The 21,993-nt window shown below is 41.5% G+C and overlaps 3 protein-coding genes across 3 annotated transcripts; 2 read left to right on the forward strand and 1 right to left on the reverse strand.

The window, feature by feature from the left end:
* The first annotated feature begins 1,792 nt into the window (after positions 1-1,792).
* LOC135488705 (MAM and LDL-receptor class A domain-containing protein 1-like) lies at positions 1,793-6,502 on the forward strand. The gene is made up of 5 exons (XM_064773412.1): positions 1,793-1,885; positions 2,888-2,986; positions 4,341-4,588; positions 5,309-5,396; positions 5,712-6,502. Exons 2-5 carry the CDS (start codon positions 2,920-2,922, stop codon positions 5,723-5,725), a joined length of 417 nt encoding a protein of 138 aa, XP_064629482.1. The 5' UTR covers positions 1,793-1,885; positions 2,888-2,919; the 3' UTR covers positions 5,726-6,502.
* A 2,453-nt stretch (positions 6,503-8,955) lies between these two features.
* Positions 8,956-11,731, forward strand: LOC135488770 (ciliary microtubule associated protein 1A-like). Its single transcript, XM_064773566.1, has 4 exons — positions 8,956-9,361; positions 9,783-9,907; positions 10,501-10,641; positions 11,639-11,731. Exons 1-4 carry the CDS (start codon positions 8,956-8,958, stop codon positions 11,729-11,731), a joined length of 765 nt encoding a protein of 254 aa, XP_064629636.1.
* Positions 11,732-12,274: 543 nt separating this feature from the next.
* LOC135488415 (adrenodoxin-like protein 2, mitochondrial) lies at positions 12,275-21,819 on the reverse strand. Its single transcript, XM_064773020.1, has 4 exons — positions 21,650-21,819; positions 17,690-17,802; positions 16,812-16,944; positions 12,275-16,292 (listed from the first exon to the last, which is right to left on the reverse strand). Exons 1-4 carry the CDS (start codon positions 21,739-21,741, stop codon positions 16,199-16,201), a joined length of 432 nt encoding a protein of 143 aa, XP_064629090.1. The 5' UTR covers positions 21,742-21,819; the 3' UTR covers positions 12,275-16,198.
* Between the last annotated feature and the right edge of the window lie 174 nt (positions 21,820-21,993).

Consider the following 21,993-nt stretch of genomic DNA (forward strand, 5'->3'; position numbering starts at 1 on the left):
ACGTCAAATTAAAAACCCGTATGATATATGATGTATCCTTGCTATGAGTACCTACCACAAAAGTTGTATCGAAAACAAGTCATTAATAAGCGAGAAATCACACTTTTTAGATATCCACATTCGGCCCCCTGAGAGATCAGTACACGAAGGTAAAAAAGTATGTTGAAGATGCCTATATATGTCGTCACTGATAACCTAACAAAGTTTCTATTCGGTGTGCCTACGTCTACACTAGCAAACATGAACCAACAATTGTTGGCCAACATCGTGTTGGGCCTTGTTGCCTATGTTAGGCCATGCTACTTCTGAACAACATGTTGGTTGGTGTTGGGCAATCAGCAGCCAATCAGGGAACAGATTTGGATCATGTGATGGAGCTACTGGGACAAAATGGCAGTCTCAATGAAAGATAGAGAATGGCAATTTCAAGAAATTGAACACTTTATTTCGGAATACGAAAAGCTTCATCCATCCGCAGGAAATTCTTGAGGCTTTTGAAGTCTGAGGCCATTAACTCTTGAAGGAGGCAGTGATAGGCCCCATGCATGCTTTTTCCACAAGTATGGCTTTTGTCAGTTGCGGCGGCGACGGGGGTTAATCACAACTGAAAGAATTGCTGCTGAAGCACCGAGGCATGCTTTCTTCCTGTGGTTCTCCATTGTTTTAAAGAAAAAATGAAGAGAAATGACTGATTTTCCCTCCAAATTGCCCTCAAATTCATGCCAAACACGGCCAAACTTTGTCAAACTTGTTTGGCAATGTTTGCCTGTGTTTGTAGTGTGGACGGGTCCCCAAACATTCGCCAACATGATGTTGGCTCATGTTGGCCAACAATTGTTGGCGAATGTTTGCTAGTGTAGACCAGGCTTTAGGCCTTCTGAAAAACATGTTGGTTGGTGTTGGGCAATCAGCAGCCAATCAGGGAACAGATTTGGATCATGTGATGGTGATGGAGCTACTGGGACAAATTGGCAGCCTCAATGAAAGATAGAGAATGGCAATTTCAAGAAATTGAACATTTAATTTCGGAATACGAAAAGCTTTTGGGGTCTGAGGCCCTTAACTCTTGAAGGAGGCAGTGATAGGTCCCATGCATGCTTTTTCCACAAGCATGGCTTTTGTCAGTTGCGGCGGCGACGGGGGTTAATCACAACTGAAAGAATTGCTGCTGAAGCACCTATGCATGCTTTCTTCCTCTGGTTCTCCATTGTTTTAAAGAAAAATGGAGAGAAATGACTGATTTTCCCTCCAAATTGCCCTCAAATTCATGCCAAACACGGCCAAACTTAGCCAAACTTTTGTTTGGCAATGTTTGCCTGTGTTTGATAGTGTGGACGGGTCCCCAAACATTCGCCAACATGATGTTGGCGAATGTTGGCCAACAATTGTTGGCGAATGTTTGCTAGTGTAGACCAGGCTTAACAGCGCCTGTAGCTATCGGAGTCTATTCGGGGATATTACCTATTGGGTTTGGCCTATCTCTCTGATAGGCATTGATAACGCTTTCAGAGTTTCGATTCGGTCAGCCAATACATAATATCACAGCAGGAGCGCATATTATGAAACCTTCCCCAGGGTTCTTATGTTCTTGATTTTGCACAGCTGCATACAGCCCCTTCACCCTACCGCCAAACGGTTAACTATGATTTGAGGCAAAAAAATCGAGTATTTGCACTGCGCCTCTCCCACAGATCAGTGATACATAACTAGAACGGCTGGCGACCAGTATATCACAGCAGGCCGAGCGCATATTATGAAACCTTGCCCGATGTTGCACAGCTATATCCGCTCGGGGACACTTGCTTGTTTGATTTCGTAGAAGCTGGAATCGAGTTTGAATTTCCAGAATCCTCAAAATTTGTGAAGTCAGTGATTATCATTATCGGTGAGTAGCATTGCGATTACCTGTACTGTTTGACCGAAAAGGTTTCGAACCGTTTTATTATAGCGGCGAATCTTAAAAACTTCAAAAAATAGAATTTCGTGAAAATTTCGGAAAAAATACCTAACTACGTTGTAGTTTATTCGCGGAAATAAAACGCCAACACAAATATGCACACCGTAGAAGTTTTACGGAAAAACGAAAATTACCTTAATGGATGCTGAGATTTCGAAAAAAACTCTTGAAGGGTTTTTTTCAGCTGAAAAAGCCCTGGCTGGTGTTGGCCGTGGCTTTTCAAAAGCTCCACAACTTTTATTTCTAAATATTTGTAATGTAGCGCCCGTGTGATCGGGGTATTTCAGAAACAGAAAGTAAAATAGGTCATCACCACCTATAGATCAAACATAGCGACGGAAACATTGTGACGCTGCCGCGGATTTTGGCCGTCAGATATAGAAATGATATGACAATAACATTATGAAACAACAGAAATTGACCTTATCCCCGTTAGATCTATCGCAACCACCAAGGTTTTTACCCCTCAGCCCAAATGGGCTAGAGGGGCATTGTCGTCACCTGCGCCCTCCGTCCGGGCGGGCGTCTGCTACTTGGTTTCCGTCGATTTCTAGGAGAACGGCTTTGACAATCAATTCAATTTTTGGTATGTACATTGGGGGTGACTAGAGGAAGGTTCCTTTCGAAAACGGGCTTGTTCCGATTATCAATATGGCCACCAGGGCGGCGTGTTTGAAATTGGTTTCCGTCAATTTCGAGGAGAACCATTCCAGCCATTCCACTAAGCCAACTTCACCATTATCTCACCTTCAACCTTAATAGGCTGAGGGGTTATGCTCGCTTTGCGATACTATTTTGGTATCTTATTGAGATTTAAAACATTCATGGGATATAACTCGGCCACATCTAAATGGATTATCAGACCATAAGGTTTAGAATGCGTGTCATCCATTGTGACCATGATTTTTTTGTTTTTATTTTTCATACAAGATAATCCTAGCAGAGACATTTGGAGGTACACGATGAATACGTTGGTTCCTCTATTGCTGGTTGTCCTGGCCCTGTACACACCAACACCATCTGTGGCGGGTAAGTGTCCCGAGTGCATGCAAACTTACTGGCGGTGACAGTTAATCCAAGTATCCTGAGGATACGCACAACGCCGGTAGATCGGCATGCCCGAGTGCAGTGGTTGCAGTCTCATATATCTATTTCCTTCTTTATTCATGTAAACCATATAAAATAACTGATTATCAGCGTTTTAGTGCAACTCGTCTTAGAGCTGCGAGTAAGGTCGAAGCCGAGCACTCGAGATTGTTCGTGATGTGCATTAAGTTCTTCTACTGAACATACCTTATCCCCAGTGCACAACTCGAAAGCGAGGCATTCTCTGCAGACACGAGACAAGACCACAATTGATTTTTAAGCCTTTTAGCAGTTAAATTGTCAATGTTTGACCGCGACGCATCAAAGAACGCGTCAAGTAGTGAAACTGAAATTCGGATATGATATACGGGTTAGTCTTGCGAGTAACTGGTGCGATGGAAATTGGTGATTGACCACGGAAATTTTTTTATAATCGACAAATTAGACAGACTTTGATATTTCCACTGTTTTCAGCCAACTGGCAGAAAAAACTCAAAACACGCCCCCTATTACCCAATTAGCAAAATTCGAAATTAATTTTTTCATCAAATAATTTCTTTATATCTGTAGACTTGCCACAGCTAATATTTTTTCAATACCTCTCCAAATATGTACTTGAGAGTAAAAAACATGCACTCGTCTAATTGATAGGCCTCGACCCTCCAACCTATGAATATTCATTAGTGGTCTTGTCTCACACCGCCGGGTATACACTTCAAGTGAAAATGGATTCATTAGGCGAAAATAGAATTATTTTATATGATTAAATGTTGAGTATATTTCTGAGAAATGTATTGTCGCTACATCAATAGGATATACTTAGGAATGTTAACTACATTTAACTTAAATCGAGGTTTTGGAAAATGTCAGAGATAGGCTTTCGATTTTGGAAAATATGAATCTGTATGAACACAGAGCGTGTTAACAGATTGGGTTTAGGATCGAAGTCTGCATCAGAATGCGCAACTGGGAAGTCCCTTAAAGTATTCACTGCTGCGCATGCCCAGTGGTAGATGACATGCCAACTACGTCAGGACCGACCAATTTGACGCTTCCAGAACATTCAGAAAAGTGTAAAATCTGACCACCGGTGCCCTTATGCAACGGAGCATCTGTGACCCATACTGATTGTGCTGGTCATCTACTAAATGGCAACAGCAACCTCGAAGCGAGCGCAACAGCTGCAAACTTGAAACAAAAATAGGCGGATTTTGTTGGTGGCATGGGTGATCGGCCATGTTTTTTTTTCATAACAAAGATTCCTTTTTCGTATATTTGCATCTTCATCACGCTGCAGGAGAGCCAGGATCAGAACTATGTGAATGTCCAAAACCCAAACAACGCAGGCTTTTCACTCTTGCGATCAATGCAAATGATGCGAAATGTCTCGAGTTCGAATACCGCATCAAACCATCAGCAGACAGGATCCTGACAGTGGCCTTGAAGATAGGTGGCGCCATCGAAGCGCCACTCTGGTCGGCAGTCGCTGGCAGTGGGAAAGATTGGAAAAATGCAACTCTTCCGGTCAGAAAAGGACGCTACAATGTAATTATAAAAAATATCTATATGTATGTAGCTTCTGTGTAAGCACGTGCACTACTTATTCATTGAATGCACGCCGGATTTCGGGAGCGCTTGGCGTCAAACGCGGAACTGACAGTTTCGACGTTTTGTAGTTTGATACCATAATAATCACAAACCGTAAATTGAAAAATTCGTAATTTGATGCAAGCCGCCCGGGTGACGTCGTCAACCGAGTAAATGACGGCGTCTTTTAGTACTCAACTGAAAGTCGCGCCTGGTAAGACAAAAAATAAACCACAAAATACTGCCGCATGATTGCGAGTCGTATGATTTCATGATATCTGAGTTTTGCCACCTTTGTTTATACATACAGGTGCACAACTGATCACTAACACTCTTTAAGGCCTATCACACGCCGTCCAATAAGAATTTGAAATTTGTAATTGTATTCGAAAATTTCTTATTGCGTAAATAGGTACACTGAATATAAATTTCAATATTGCCGTTGTGTGTGTACTCAGATATACAAATGAAACCAATTTTCTGCAAATTTGTATGCATGATAACTGCACTGTGACATCGTGTATCTTTGCATTTCGATTTTCCTGACCACCAGTATAAACCCGAACGGCGCACCCCTTTGTAAGATTTTTCAGAAAATATTCTTCTTGCGAGATATTTTGTATATGAATTGTCCATTGACCTTGTTTTATGAAACCAGTTTTGCCGGCATTATTTCAGATCGTGTTTGATGGTGTTAGACATGCTGATCGAAATGGTCTTGTCGCCATCAGAGACATAACACTCCATGACGGCGCCTGTTTCGGAGGTAATTATTTTGTCTAGAATTATCTTGCAAGGCGCTCACCGAACAGGCAGAGGTTTTGTTTTGTTTGGAGAGCCGAACCGCACTAAAAAAAAACCATTTCGGGAGGCCTGCCTTGCTCTTGTTTGGCGTAGTCCAAATTCTACCCTATCCGCCGCGCAGTGTGAAAAGTGAAATGTTCAGCATATAACGCGTTTTTCATGCAAGCCAAGGTGATAAAATGCTTCTACTGTACTAGAGTATGTGTGGTTGTACATTATATATTTCCGTACATCTATGACGATCAAATTGTTACTAATCTGAAACTCTTACTTCCAGCCGTTGCCCAATAGCCGACACCCAGCATACTTACGTAAGAACGAGGGACACCTGTCATAACTCGGTTAAAAGTGGTCCCGGTTATTTGGACCGACGAGATCACAGCTCTTCAGCGCCTCCTAACTGCAAGCTAAATAACTATAATAGACTCCAAAACAATCCAAGAGAAATTGTGAAAATGAGAACGATATAAAAAATTTCTCATCATATTGGAGCAAACTAATACAATGTATATCAGTCACAAATGGCTAATCTTGCTAGTTAGTGATGTTTTTTTTGGACTCATGTACTTGTATTGAGGTATATTGGTTCACAATGTGATTCTTATTTCTGTCACTGAATTTGTGTTTTCCGTCGATTTTCTCCTTGAAATCGATCACTACAGGTCTTATTATCATTGTTCATAGCCTAGCTGTATTTGTATGCAGTTTTGTCTCTTCAGATTTATTTCATATAAATTGCTTGGTTTTTGAGAAAGGGTGATTTGTGGTCATTTGTCCGTTTATTTCGTGGATAATTTGGGAAATGGCTGCTTACTCGATAACTGCTTTTAAAATAAAATAAAAGGTATTTGATATTACTAACTTGCTCTCATAAGCTTTCAATATTTTGGGAACCCTTGGTCCCGTGATCCTGTCTACAGCAATATTTAATGCAGACTCTTCGAATTTGCAACGGACCGCTATAAAGTCTCGGCTTTTGCTGCATCTGGTAAGATCTTCGGAATATTCAACTTATATTGAGCCACGTTTTTCCTTGGCCACCCGATATGTATACAGCAAATATGAAATATAGAAAGTACAGTAATAAAAACACAAATTTGTGTCGTTTCTTTTGGTAGTGAAAGTAATTGAACCTGACTTTTTCTTCGGAGTCGTGATGACGACGCTCGTATGCGTTGATATCGGCAACCAGTGGAGACCCCCCCCCTTTTCTTGTGAACGGTGAAATTGAGGGGTGTAAGGAGTGCACTAAACCCCTCTAAAACTCGTTTGAGAAAAAATCAGACGAGTCTTTTGTTGCCGCAAATCTATTCCGCCCGCAATATAAGACAGCTTGCTATACTAGTGACGCTAAAGAGAATTTGCGAATACAATAGCCTAGCGCAGCTATACCCCGCAACAGCTATACCCCGCAACAGCTATATCCCGCGCTTCTAGACAAACGCTATGTGCTATAGACCCTTTGCAAAGACGACACATGTTTCCACCGGCCGCCATTGATACACCGGACGAAGAGAGCGAATATCAAAGAAATTTACGACCTGAAAACAGAAACGATTATACAAATATAAGTTGAACACATTAATGGAGTTGATCCCTATTGCGTGAACAAAGTCAGATTTTAGCAATGAACGCCAGGCATTGCCTCCTTGTACTGTCACCCAACCCAGTGTACAGCACTCAGGAGTGCGCGCCTATAAAGGACTGGACGCACACAATCATTTCACCTGTGGATGGGTCCGGAAGTCAGAGTGTATGACAAGCGGAGTGTCCAGTTATTCAAACAACCTATATTTCTTCAATAAAACTTGGTTTTGTGGCTGATAAACTAAGTTTATTTGAAAGAAATGTAGGTTTTTTTAAAACAACCTATATTTTCTCCTAATAAACCAAGTTTTATTGAATAAATTGACATTTCGGTGCAAAATCTTACATTTTAGTTGATAAATACAGGTTCTGTGTTGAAAAACCATTATTTTTATCATATAGGTTTATGGAAAAAAACTTTAAGAGGAAAGATCGAGTTTTTTACAGATAAATTTATATTCTTTCAAACAACCTGGGTTATTAGGAGAAAATATAGGTTATTTAAAAAACCTATATTTCTTTCAAATAAACTTAGTTTATCAGCCATAAAACCACGTTTTATTGAAGACATATAGGTTGTTTCAGTAACTGGAAACTCCGCATGCGATAAGAGAGGCTGACTGAGTGGTGGGCGGAGCTGAGGCGCAAGTTTTCGCAGCCGCATCCTGTTGTATCATATATTGAGTTCTTGTTGTAGGGGGGAGACCGACTCATGTTGGTTCTCGCACCGCGCTGCAGAATGTGACGTTGATAACGTCACTCTTTCTTGCCGTAGAATGACGTCGATGGCCATGGAAACGAGTGCATTGGATGACGTCATAAGTCGGTAGCAACCGCGACGACACTTTGACGTGACAACGCCGACGGCAAATCCAGGGGAATATTTGTAAAATTTCATCGGAATTTTATCAGGTAAAAGTGATTTATCACAATAATAGGGTTCGATTTTAATAGCGTTGATATTTTGATGGGAAAACCTGACGGACGCCGCGCCGGGGACGGACGGGATGACAACCCAGGCTCGTTAACGTACGGGTGACTGTATTCATCAACATCCTCACTCTCAATCGTTTGCGTCACCACTATCGAGAGTGATTTAGCTATCTCAAAACATTGCGTGTCAAGATGATTCATCAAAGGCCAGCCCTTGCCAATATTGGGCATTTCTGTCAACTCACATTCTTCTTCTTCGGGGTACACCACTAGATGAATTCAAAGGAAAATACTTTGCTGGTGGAGTGAGAGTGCGCATAAATCTGTGACTGTGTTTGATAAAAATAGAGTCTTTGTCAAACTCGGTGAAAAGGATTGTCGACAACGGGTGCGTGTGTGCAGGATGGCTGTTTCGTCTGCTAATAGCGGACAGTGGTTTTAAGGTTTTCGAAGATGTAGTTGATGTAGAAAAGAAGAAGGCGCGGCACCAGGATAGAACCCTGATGTCACATCTGCCTCGTATGATGATTTTTTTCCTTTGATGACAACGGTCTGCTATCTATCAAACAAAAAGCTCGCTATCTATGCGTTAGGCTACAGTCGTCACCTTTATGCCATTTACTTATCCAACTTTTTCAAGCTTCCGATGGCTGACCTTATCAAATTCTTTCGAGAAATCCATGTCTGTCTTTGGGCTCCCCCGGCTAGGTTGTTTAGGAAATGTCTTTTCTTGGCAGCAATGAGTACCTGGACTCCCTAGGCAGCCCATCGCGTCATCCTCATTTGGTCTCACGAGGCCGGGCCATTGCGTCCGGAGTGTATGAGTACCGAGACATGGACATTGTGCATCGATCTATAGTCTCAGAACGTCATAGGTCATTGATGATGATTGCCATCTCGACGGATGTTCCTTTCAAGGTCACGTATTTCCTAGGCCTAGGGCCCAATACATATCAATGTATTCGTCTCTTTCAGTAACGACATCATTGTACTACAGCAAAATGGTTCTTGGATACCCCCCTACCTCTGTCCGTGGCCCGATCGCAGCAATGTACCGCTCCCCCGGGCCATGTTATGGACTCCCCGGGCTGGTTGGCCAAATCGCTCATGATCCATCAAGCAAATACTACCGTGGACCAACGTACGTGTTCGGTCAGCATCATGGTAAATTCACAGACGACTGCAGCCCTGGGCCATGTTATTATCCGGACAGCCGAATTACCAGATGTGGAAAGGATGGCTCCCCACACTATTCACTTCATGACAGAACCCAGTCTGCTGCACCTTTCAAAGTGCCCGGCCCAGGAACGTACTCGCCAGAAAAGAGCGGCCCATCTGCCTATCACCATCACCCAGAACACAGCTTTGGTGGCATATCTAAGAAGAGGTCACTGGTTAACACACCAGGTAAAGTACATTTATTAGAGTCATTTTAGTTAAACTAATGACGCAGTGGAACGGCCTCGTCCTGCAGCATCGAGAAGAGCCGATCAGGGTGATGCATTGGACTGCATAGAAGTCTCCTTTTAGTAAGCGCAAAATAGTTCAACTTCCACTCGAAATATATAAACATCAAATTTCGGATACAGTACGTTGCGTGTAAAGTATAATAAGCTTAAAAGTGAATGTCCTCAAAAATTATTCGAGTGACCGAACCATTGTAGGTTCTGTCGAGACCCAGGATCTTCAAAATACCTCGGAGAATAAAAGCGTCCAGTGAACAAGAGATATTTTCTTTGGATATTATCCTCGTCGCATTCAATTATTCTTTCGTAGATATGTCCCCCCCCCCACGAGATCAGGGTTTGGAATGGTGTTTATTTTCCAGCTGCCAATTGCTACACCGTGCCTGGAATGATTGGCAAGACAGTGTCGAGCAGTAAAAGACAAGCGCCATGTTACTCGATCACTGGGAGAAGCCAGACAGGCAGCTTCCATGAGGACTTACGAAAGGTAATGCGCGGGTGACGTTACCCTATCTCGTAATGTCGCATTAGAACCTCTCTATTGGGAACATAACAGAAGTCATATTAGGTGACCGACTCTGTCCTGTCCCCGAGGTCCCGTCCTGCAACACTTTTCTCAAAATTTAAAATATCCAATTTGTCGTGCAACAATTTTTTCCAAATCCAATTTGTGGGTTCAACACTTTTCTCAAAATCCAAGTTGTGGGCAGTGTTGAAAGTGATGCCCCTTTATCAGTTTCTCAAACAAGTCACACGGTGGCTTGTAATGTTAGGCCGTGTGGCCTCTACTTTGATATTTCTATCCCTCCTGTGATCCAAACAATTATTATAACAACATTAGTAAGAGTAAGATTCCATTGAGTTGATATTGTGATAGTTGTGTAAATTCCATTGATCACAAATCGGTGTTTTGAGGACACAGTCACAACCAGAATGCCGAACAAGTTTACGTTGATTATACTAAGTAATACACGCTCAGTTCTGTACACGTAATCTTACCCAAAGATGAGCTATAGCGCAATATCTCTAGAAGCAACATCAGGACAGAAAGTTTAAATATTGTTTTGATATTCTCATTAGACCCCAGGTCCTGGGACTTACAAGATTACAGACCCCGACATCTACAAGCAACGTGCCCCATTGTATACCTTGTCAGCAAAAGACTCAACGCCAGGAGATAACACAAGGACACCAGGGCCAGGAGCTCACTCACCCGAGAAGGTACCTTGAAACCAATTTGGCCACTTTTTTCTTTTCGTGTGACTTTCGCTTTAGTTGTCGGAAAAAAACTCTCGATCACGAGAGTTTTTCCGGGCTTATGTTCGGTACACGAAAACCCATCAGCCATCTGTAAGCGCCTGGACATGGATTAAGATACCGAACAGGAGGTATTGGTTGTCTCACCAAACCGCGAGGGTGGAGCTAAAAGGTAGCGCCGAGATGTCGAGGCGAGGTTTTGGCCAACATTTTCAGCTCCACCCGAGCGAGTTTGGTGAGACAATCAATACCGACAGTGAGGTATCAATTTCTATTATAAAATATCTCAAATTAAACAACGAAAAATGTGGTTTTAAATGCTTTTTGACAGCTTTCACATTTTGCACCAAACCAAGCGGTTATGGTTGCCTAATCATAACCGCTGAATCCGAGACGACGCTTCGTTTGCGCATGCACAGTGCATTTACACTGTATCATTTGAACGCAGCATTCGTGATGTACCACTGGTGGCGGCGCATAGTGGCAAGTAGGGTCATTATCCTCCTGGCCAGGTAACACTACGACGCCCAAGTTGTCCCTTTAAGTCCTAACGCTGCAGTTCTAAATGAAATTTACTAAAGGATATACCTAATGCTAATTGGTAAGCTTAACTCTGGCGATTGAAGAACTGCGCTCGGTAGTTCCCTCTACTCTATCAATCTGAAATTTCCTATTATGATCAAGATTGGTAGACTGCGGTATAGCAGGGAGTTGTAGCACCTGTATTACACCTCCCTCAGTATAGTTTAACGACTTATGATTTACGGCCGGCTGCTGGGAAGTTCAAAACGGGACAAATCACTTATTTTTGATTTAACTAAGTGTCTTGACCTGTTTTGAAATACCGCGCCCTGGAATCCTATTTCCTCGTGCCTTGACTCCATCCTCAACAACCAAGCAACACCGATGAGATTTTGGAACATTTTATCTAACATACTTGATAATTGAAATACCTTTTCAGGTGAGAATAAACAATCGCCTTGCTCCTGCCTTCAGCTTTGGAGTCCGCCATTCCGAGTATCTCACTCCACTGATAATCAACAATTCCGAATAGTAAGTAACGGTGACCAAGAAGAGCCACGTAGGATACAAGTCTATGATTTACAGATAAAATCCCGCTCTTTTTGGGAGTAGTACCTTCCAATGAGACTCGGAGTCACCCTTTGATAAACTATGTAGAATGTGAAAGTAATCTTTAACAACTTGCATGAGTTGGCTGGCTGAACACTCGCCCTAGGCCTATTCCAGTTCGGCGGATCCAGAATCAGCAAACATTGCGAATGGGTCCCGGGAATGGGTGAATATGGAAGTCTTGGCTAATGATACTGAATTCTAATCATCAAGCTTACACTACAAGGGAGCATGGGCTATAGAGGTTCTTCGTGTGACGTTTTTACGGCCACCTGCCAATGCATTTCCTTCACGTCGTGACCACGTGTGATGGCCAATATTGCACTGCAAAACAATAGGTAACGTCAGTGAAGAACCTCATTATACGTCAATATCCATCATCCATAACATGTGCAATGTACTCTTTTATGTTTTTCGTTCCAGATTTGAAAGACCGATATAAAACGTACCAGTTAAGATCCACTCGTTTATCAACACACGTCATTTATTACAACAAGTTACTGAGAATTAAATCTTTCTACTTACATGTAAACTATCTTCTATCGTTTGTCATGTCGAACTGGTTTAAAGGGGTACGCCATTCGTGATTACTTGTGGTCCAGTTAGATAGAAATCCACTAACACACAATGCCACAGTGCAGTTATTGTGAATACAAATTTGTTAAAACTTTGTATAGTCTACTCAAGGGCAATGTTGAAATTTATATTTAGTATTTTTTTTCGAAATTGGACATTTTAAAATTCAATTACAATTCAAAATTTTTAACGAACGGCATAGGCCTTTAAGGTCTAATACCACTTTAAAGGCATCTCAAACCGGATGAACCTCGAAAGGTTTGAGATTGCAGTTTGAAAGCAGCATTATATTACTTATACCTGTACAACTGCGTCTGCATGGTGATTGGTAACAGCAAGGTAACAGTAAAAGGTTCCAGCTGGCAACTATATCTTATACAACTGCATCTGCATGGTGATTGGTAACAGCAAGGTTACAGCAAAAGGTTCCAGCAGGCAACTACATCTTGACATCCGAATGGTGATTGGTAACAGCAAGGCTACAGCTAAAGGTTCTGGGTTGCAATCATATACAACTACATCTGCATGGTTATTGGTAACAGCAAGGCTACAGCAAAAGGTTGTAGTTGGCAACTACATCTTGACATCCGAATGGTGATTGGTAACAGCAAGGCTACAGCAAAACTACATCTTGACATCTGAATGGTGATTGGAAACATCAAGGCTACAGCAAAAGGTTGCAGTTGGCAACTACATCTTGACATCTGAATGGTGATTGGTAACAGCAAGGTTACAGCAAAACTACATCTTGACATCTGAATGGTGATTGGTAACAGCAAGGTTACAGCAAAAGGTTCCAGCAGGTAACTACATCTTGACATCTGAATGGTGATTGGTAACAGCAAGGCTACAGCAAAACTACATCTTGACATCTGAATGGTGATTGGTAACAGCAAGGTTACAGCAAAAGGTTCCAGCAGGTAACTACATCTTGACATCTGAATGGTGATTGGTAACAGCAAGGCTACAGCAAAACTACATCTTGTCATCTGCATGGTGATTGGTAACAGCAAGGTTATAGCAAAAGGTTCCAGCAGGTAACTACATCTTGACATCTGAATGGTGATTGGTAACAGCAAGGCTACAGCAAAACTACATCTTGTCATCTGCATGGTGATTGGTAACAGCAAGGTTACAGCAAAAGGTTCCAGCAGGTAACTACATCTTGACATCTGAATGGTGATTGGTAACAGCAAGGCTACAGCAAAACTACATCTTGTCATCTGCATGGTGATTGGTAACAGCAAGGTTACAGCAAAATGTTCCAGCAGGTAACTACATCTTGACATCTGAATGGTGATTGGTAACAGCAAGGCTACAGCTAAAGGTTCTGGGTTGCAATCTTATACAACTACATCTGAATGGTGATTGGTAACAGCAAGGCTACAGCTAAAGGTTCTGGGTTGCAATCTTACACAACTACATCTGCATGGTGATTGGTTACAGCATAAGGTTCTGGGTTGCAACTAAATCTTATACAACTACATTTGAATGGTGATTGGTAACAGTAAAACGTTCTAGTTTGCAACTAGATCTTATACAACTACATTTGAGTGGTGATTAGTAACAGCAAGGCAACATTAAAAGGTTTCATCTTGCTTGACCCTTTCGCTGCGGCAGCCATTTTTCATGTGCTGACAGTCGAGACCAATAATAAACTTTAGAGTTAAAGGCATACGCTGTTCGTAATTACTAACATTTCAGTTAAATAGAAATCCGCTAATACACAATGCCGTAGTGCAACTACATCTGAATGGTGATTGGTAACAGCAAGGCTACAGCTAAAGGTTCTGGGTTGCAATCTTACACAACTACATCTGCATGGTGATTGGTTACAGCATAAGGTTCTGGGTTGCAACTAAATCTTATACAACTACATTTGAATGGTGATTGGTAACAGTAAAACGTTCTAGTTTGCAACTAGATCTTATACAACTACATTTGAGTGGTGATTGGTAACAGCAAGGCAACATTAAAACATTCATCTTGCTTGACCCTTTCGCTGCGGCAGCCATTTTTCATGTGCTGACAGTCGAGGCCAATAATAAACTTTAGAGTTAAAGGCGTACGCCGTTCGTAATTACTAGCATTCCAGTTAAATAGAAATCCGCTAATAAACAATGCCGTAGTGCAGTTATTACAAATACAAGATTGTTTAAACTTAGTATTGATAGCATTTGTATATCAGTCTACACAATGGCAGTGTTCAAATTTATATTTAGTACGTATTTCTGCAATTGGACATTTTTAAATTCAATTACAAATTCAACATCTTTAACGAACGGCGTAGGCATTTAACTTGAAACTGAATGCTCGAAAATATTCGAAAGTGTTGCCATCTATAAGATGAAACAAATCATTCCCCCCAAGTGCCTTTGGAGTATCTAGAGAGGTTGCGAGCAAGCGCTGGTGAATAAATATTTTAGAATTGCATGACGTGCAATGCACGTCACCTCAACGACATGGGACTATGTACATGATGTGCTATGCACGTCATCCACAGCAAAGGGGTTAATTGAGTTCACAGAGTACGATAGGTCAACTGGCAAGCCTGGCAAGATGCACTCGATTCAGTGAACTTATCAATATGCGTTTTTCTAGCCCCTGACATGCATCCTGAGATTCAGGTGTTTTTCACTTCAATGTCATGAACAAAACCCTGAGAAAAAACTATAAAACCCACTGCAAAGAGCAGCTGTTTTGATTACTTGACACACTCGTACATGAATATAAAAATTCAACAAATCATATTTTAACTCTTTCAGCCCACAAGCCGTATATATACGGTCCGCCATGGTTTGATTTCACAGCCGCAGACCGTATACTCACGATTTTTCAAAATCAGCACTGTCAGATGATGCCTTCACCTTAGATACACTTGTGGTGACTCAATCAACATATCACAATGCACTGACAATCTTTCCAATCGATTGTAGTTTTGATTGGTAGTTATCAGATGGCGTCGCAATCTGTGCTATTGCATGCCGATTTTGAAAGTCTGATTTTTAGAAATTCGCTTGGTTTTCAGATCTAACCATGTGACAGGCTGAAAGAGTTAAACAAGTTCAATCAGGTTTACAATTTCCAATGCTTTAGTTTATTATTCCATACCTATTTTACCCTGTTAGACACACTGCTCTTAAGTGTATTTTGTAAAATTTACTATACCTGCAACGGTGGGGGGGGGGGGGGGAGATAACATAATTGTTAATTAAATGGCAATTGCAGTTCGTAGTGCAAATGCAATAGCAAACACATTGTTTTGATGAAATTCCGAGAATTTAATGCTTATTGCTTGCGACGCTCGGATTGGGCACTTTTTTCCTGAACACTACCAACGCAGTCTCAAGCAAAAACGTATTTGGATAACATGCTACAACATAAAAAATTCAGAGAATCGGATGCATGCGACTGCGAGGCGCTGCGTGGGCACTTTTATCTTGAACGTTACAATGCATCTAAAGCGTACCCTTTTCACCAGGGGTCTGAAATATCGGGGGGTGTATTGACCACTGGTTACACATACCAGGATGCCGACATGAGACACAAATGAACACTATCATGGAAATGGTGCAAAGCAGATTTTCACAAGATTGTGAATTTTAGCATAGAAAACCATGAGCTCACATGCAACACCTTCCATATACATGTTCTGTAATTTGTCTGTTCTACTTTCTACATAGCTATCCCTGATCAATATACACGTACGGTATATCTAATTTTTTTTGGAAAGTCAAGAACATTAGCAATGTCATTTGTCTCTGAATAAATACTGTTAAAATAAGCATTAAAGGCATATCACAGAAAGCCAGCATCATGGTTCACGAGCATCTGCTACAGATGTGGGTACAGTCACCTCCCAACCCTCCATGTCTTTCCGTACATAAACCTGACATCCTAACCGTGACCTGAAAAAAATAAATCAAACCTTTGTTACAGAGGTAAAAACAGAATGTTCATATACTTTTTGCTTTTTAGATTAGAAGCATTTGCTTGTTTCAATACACCAGTTTAGCTCAAGTATAAGTAGCTTCCCCTTTTCTTAATACCACATGGTCTCTGTTGCTGTCACTTTGGCAAAAGAATTTATTTTTTTTTGTTTTCTTTTCTGTTTGATCATTTGTCACAATCTGCATAACATCTTGACCACCAAGGTTTTTGCAACTTTTAACAATATTATATATTATGCCCCTGTAAGGAGTCATCTGCTGCCAATCAATACACACCCAATTCACTACACAATAGACTGCTCTGTTTTCAATTTCAAATATAACTTTGTCACTGAACATTTTTTTCGAGGGGGGGGGTGTTGCATGAGTAAAGGAAAAGCTAATAAATTCGGGATGTTTAGTAATGGTATCAAAAATCGATTACCGGAACCAGAAATGAGACCTTTTGACATTTTACATAAGTCCTAATCAACTTACCTATCTGTTAATCCATAAGCCAAATCTAACATATCTAATTCCTCATCTGTCGGTTTATCTGGGATGGAATCGTAATCTGCTTGCTTAAAGATAAGGTGACATGTTGAGCAGGCCATGGTTCCTTCACAAGCACCTGCAGAGGAGAAAATTGCAAAATTATTTTAAGGAGCAACTGGCGAGAAAAGTGCAATGGTAATTAAGTATGGTCTGCGAAATCCGCAGAACAACAGGATGAGAATATTCTATCGACTTACAATAAATTTTTGTAATATTCGCCATATTTTGTCTTCTCTTCATGGCCAATGTGGAAATGGTATAAGAAAAAAAGAATGCAGACCATTTTTTTCAGTAATTTTTTATTCCCTGTTTGCTTGATAAATATCACAGTTTCGTTGCAGCAGCCATTTTTTAGGCCATGTGCTGACAGTCGATATTTTTCTAGAAGGGCCATTATTTTGGTGATATTTTATACAAAGGCATTTTGAAAGTCAAGTCAACTCCAAGACTATCAATAGTTCTGGGATATAGCCAGTAGTTTCCCTTCTACCGAGCAGTTGAATTTTATTTACTGCAGTTGGTATATGACAAAAGTCGCAATGTAGAGGCCGAGATGCCAGTAGACTTTATTTCTCTGTTAGAATGTAGCACTACCACTCGACGGGGTCAAAGGACATGGTGTCTCGACCCCCATTTCAGGAAAGTACTGCCGATGCCAGTAGATTACGGGATGGCCAATAGTTAGCGTATGAAATGGTGATAGAAACGGTTTAGCGTTTAGATCTTGGGTAGAGTCATTTTCAGTTCACCATAATTTACAAACTTTTTTCGGAATGGCTTTTAGCGGCATTTGCATCTTACATCTCCCCATGAATACTTACCAAATCCATCAATATCAATATCATTGTCAATGATAACATCTAGTAAGTTGTCCCCAACTGATGCTTTCGCCGCAACTTTGTTCCCATCTCGATTATGAAAATATATATTGACCCTGCAAAATGAAGAACATTTTGATGATGAGGTTAAATTAGCAACAGATTCTCTGCAGTTGGGTGCTGGTCTTGACTTGTCCCGGTAAAACATTTTCCTTATATCACACGTCACTAAGGTGCATCCAAGTCAATGACTGATATTAAGGTTAGGCTACACACCACTAATAGATTTTAAGCCATTTTCCTTTAGACATCAACTGCCGTTTAACTTTTTCCCAATATCTCACTCGAACCTAATATTTGCAGGGCAGAAAGACCACACCCAGGGCATAAATCCATAGAATTTTTGACAGGTCATGACCACGATAATTTCAGGGTTTGGGGGGTCTGAAGTTTTTGGGGTCGTTTTTGTCTTAATTTCAGTATTTCACGTGTCCACCACGTTTCACGGCTCAGCGGGTTAATTGGATCCCCAAATCCACGCCGGTGAACATATGAGGCTCAAAGTCCATTAGAATGTTCGCAAGAAACACCTTTAATTCATGATATCAGAGAAACGACATTCTGATTGCACAGATAGCATCCCTACTGGATAGTGAGACCACACATTGATTTCTTAAAGTACTACTTTCCTATGCGATCGACACTGATTGGTCGATTAGTGATGCGCAGCAATCAGTAGTTTCAGCGGTTACCGAGACCGGAGACACAGGCCCCCACTTTATTTAAATTCAGAAAAATTTGAAAATTCACAGTGAATTTTAAAGTTTTTTCTGAAATAAGCCGCACGTACACCACCTGAAAATGGACCACCAATCTTGGTTCGCGAATCAATGCCGCACCATCGAAAATCCACCAAGCGCGTACACCAGCGCTGCAGCTAGTTATAGAATCCGGCTACAGATGGCGCGCAAACAATAAGCAGAAAGCGCCATTTCGAAAATGCCGCCTGGAGCCGAACCATCCAACTAGCTACCTTTGCGCGTACACCCCAACAAAGCCGAGCTTTTAACAAGCCGGGCGAATTTGGACCATCAAGCTTGATGGGACAAATTCGCCCGGCAATTTGTATCGGCAATGGATTGCCGAACCAATTTGTCGCGGCAATGTGGTGGTGTACGTGCAATTGGTCCACCAATATTTCGTGGTGTAAGCGCAGCTATACTCCTTTGCGAATTTTGAATCACAGCAGCTGTCGGCAAACTCGCAGATGTTCAAACAAAATTTCATGATTTTGTATCCAGTTACGAATAAGTAAGTATGCCTTAGTTACCGCTTGATGGCCTCGATGCACATGGGTGACGGGAAACCAAATCTGGACAACATCTGCCGACCATGGTGTGGATTCAAGGTCCCCATTATGGATTATAAGCGGCTAACACCCCCTCGGTCATCTGCCCCTGTGTCGTCATGTGACTTAACCCATGGATTACTAAAATCTGTCAATTCAAGAATCTTATCAACCCAGAAAGAGTTAAAAAATCAACCTGAACTGTCAGGAATTACTTCTGTAATGTTCCTAGTGAATACCTTGAATCAATCTCACTAGTAGCCTACATAACCCTAGCAAAACCATAGCTGTATTTGTCTGCCATCACTGAAGAGGCCACTTCGTAAGCACAAAAATCTCAAATGTCTAAGGGTGTTCCTGAATCAGACTCTGACATCTGTTCTAAGTTAGTGAGCGGAAGGTGGTCCACTGCAAAATGCATCCAAAAGAGACTTGTGTGCACCTGTTTATGCGCGGTTTTAGATGGAAATAAGTAATTTATGTGTCTCACAGAAGATCTTTCGTTTTGAACATGAAATGCGGTTTAGTATGATTTCGTTTTGAACATGAATGCAGTTTCGTAAGACTTTTTTTCAAGATATGATTTCTTTTTTTAAAGGGGGACTACAGGCAGGAGCAGAGGGGCTAATTTGGCCATCTCCAGGTGACTGATACAGTAAGACCCCTATTGGCGACTTTGTGTAACTTTATCTTGCCTGCCTAGCTGCTGCCTATTTTGTCCCTTTATAACCCAAGCACTCTGACAACTGTCAAATCATTGGCCATTTGATTGGAAAAAAATTGGTCATCTACCTTTCAGGATGGGTGATAAGTGCAGACACGACATTTTTACTTGCTCTGACACAGGTGACGTCTACCAAAATGAAACGACACCAGCCCCAAGAAGGGCCTTCTAAGGCCGAAGTTACATAGACCTCATTCGTTCATTTACCACGAGTCACTTTCCGGGTTTTTCTTTCATTCCTCGGTGAATGCACGCCACAAGGCCGTGCATTCACAGGGGAAAGAAAGCAAAAGGGGAAAATGAGTCCTGGGAAATGAACGAATGAGGTCTATGTAACTTCGGCCTTAGGCTCGACCTAACAGTTCCTAATTAATTAAGAATCTGCTATGGAGTTGCTACAAGCCTATGAGGACAAAGTGATTTCATTCAGGTTTCATTATATGAATTCCATAGTTATGACATGATGCATAATACTTGGATGCCAAACTGGCAAACGAGGCGCAGGAAATGAAGGGGCATAATAGCTGCGCTTACACCACGAAATATTGGTGGACCAATTGCACTTACACCACCACATTGCCGCGACAAATTGGTTCGGCAATCCATTGCCGATACAAATTGCCGAGCGAATTTGTCCCACCAAGCTTGATGGTCCAAATTCGCCCGGCTTGTTAAAAGCTCGGCTTTGTCGTGGTGTACGCGCAAATGGATCGGCAATTAGCTAGTTAGATGGTTCGGCTCCAGGCGGCGCTTTCGAAATGGCGCTTTCTGTGCATGCAATTTATTGTTTGCGCGCCATCTGTAGCCGGATTTTATAACTAGCTGCAGTGCTGGTGTAAGCGCTTGGTGGATTTTCGATGGTGCGGCATTGGTTTCCGAACCAAGATTGGTGGTCCATTTTCAGGTGGTGTAAGTGCGGCTTATATTGCTGATGCGAAATTTGTTTGTTTGTGTTATGCAACATACTTTTCCAAAAACTTCAGGGGAGGTAGTGAGGCAATTTTATCAAAAACAAAACAATATTTTCCAGAGAGCTCAAAATGATCCCTCAAGTCAATATGAAGAAAAATGCAACAATTTTAAAGCCCGCTACACACGAGGGATTTCTCACCAACTTAGTTGGTTTTAAAATTAAGAACAGGTGCACAGGTGACTGGAAGTTGAGAGTCGTTCACCCACTCACACGAAAGACATAATCCCAGCAATATTTAGGTCCTGCACTATATTTATGGCCCAACTATGTTGTTGACTGAATCACACGGGGAAATTTTTACCCCACACTCCTTATATAAACAAAAAAATCCTTATATAAACAAAAGATGTCGTCGAGAAATAGAACAACGCTCTGCTTCGCACTACCAATATTATTTCACATGTCATGATATTAGACATAGGCTACAAAAGAATTTGGTCCTACAATGGATGACCAATAAAAAGGTAAAAAAAGATTTAATTCATAATATGAAATAACCATAGGCCTATGTAGCGATACGACCGAACATGTAGCGAAACGACCGAACTATGTAGCGAACTGGCATGTAGCGAAATGATCGTGTAGCGAAACCACCGGATACCCCTGCAAGGTGCACCTGTAACTTAAAAATTCGGCTCAATTGCAGGATCCCTTACCAGGCAAATGCTTCGAAGTGAGGCGTTGATAAAGGTTAACCATAGCGCCTACTCATAGTAACCTTTTATCGTTTTGGTAGTGATGACATTTTGGGGGGAATTTGTCAGGGATGTCATTGTCAGCAATTGAGCCAAAAATTCATTGCGAATAATAACCCGTTGGCCAAATTTTGGGACACTCTGTATGCATGTACATAGGAGGTGTAGTGTATCTGTAGTGTAGTGTAAAGCGAATACATTGTATCAAAAAGTCGATACTTACAACTCTTTTTTCTGCAAAACCCGACTAGATGAGAACCATCGTGAGGATTGGTTGGATTCAGTAAGACTAGTACTACCATTCTGTATATTCATCCTAACTTGTCCTGCGCTAATAAACACAGGGCGAAGTAATTTTGAACGGAGAAATTTCACACAACTCCACGTCCGAAGTGCTGCCATGTTGGTCATTGAATGAACTACATAACTCGACGAGTCGTAAATGACGTCATTACCACCTCCTCCAAAACGTATTCTACCATGGTGAGTCAAGTGTCTTGCCCAAAAGTCCTATCTTAAAATCAATTCAACCAACACATTAAACATGTATATAGCTCCCGGGTATAG

The sequence above is a fragment of the Lineus longissimus genome, chromosome 5 (genome assembly GCF_910592395.1).
Source record: "Lineus longissimus chromosome 5, tnLinLong1.2, whole genome shotgun sequence".
Lineage (NCBI taxonomy): Eukaryota > Metazoa > Nemertea > Pilidiophora > Heteronemertea > Lineidae > Lineus > Lineus longissimus.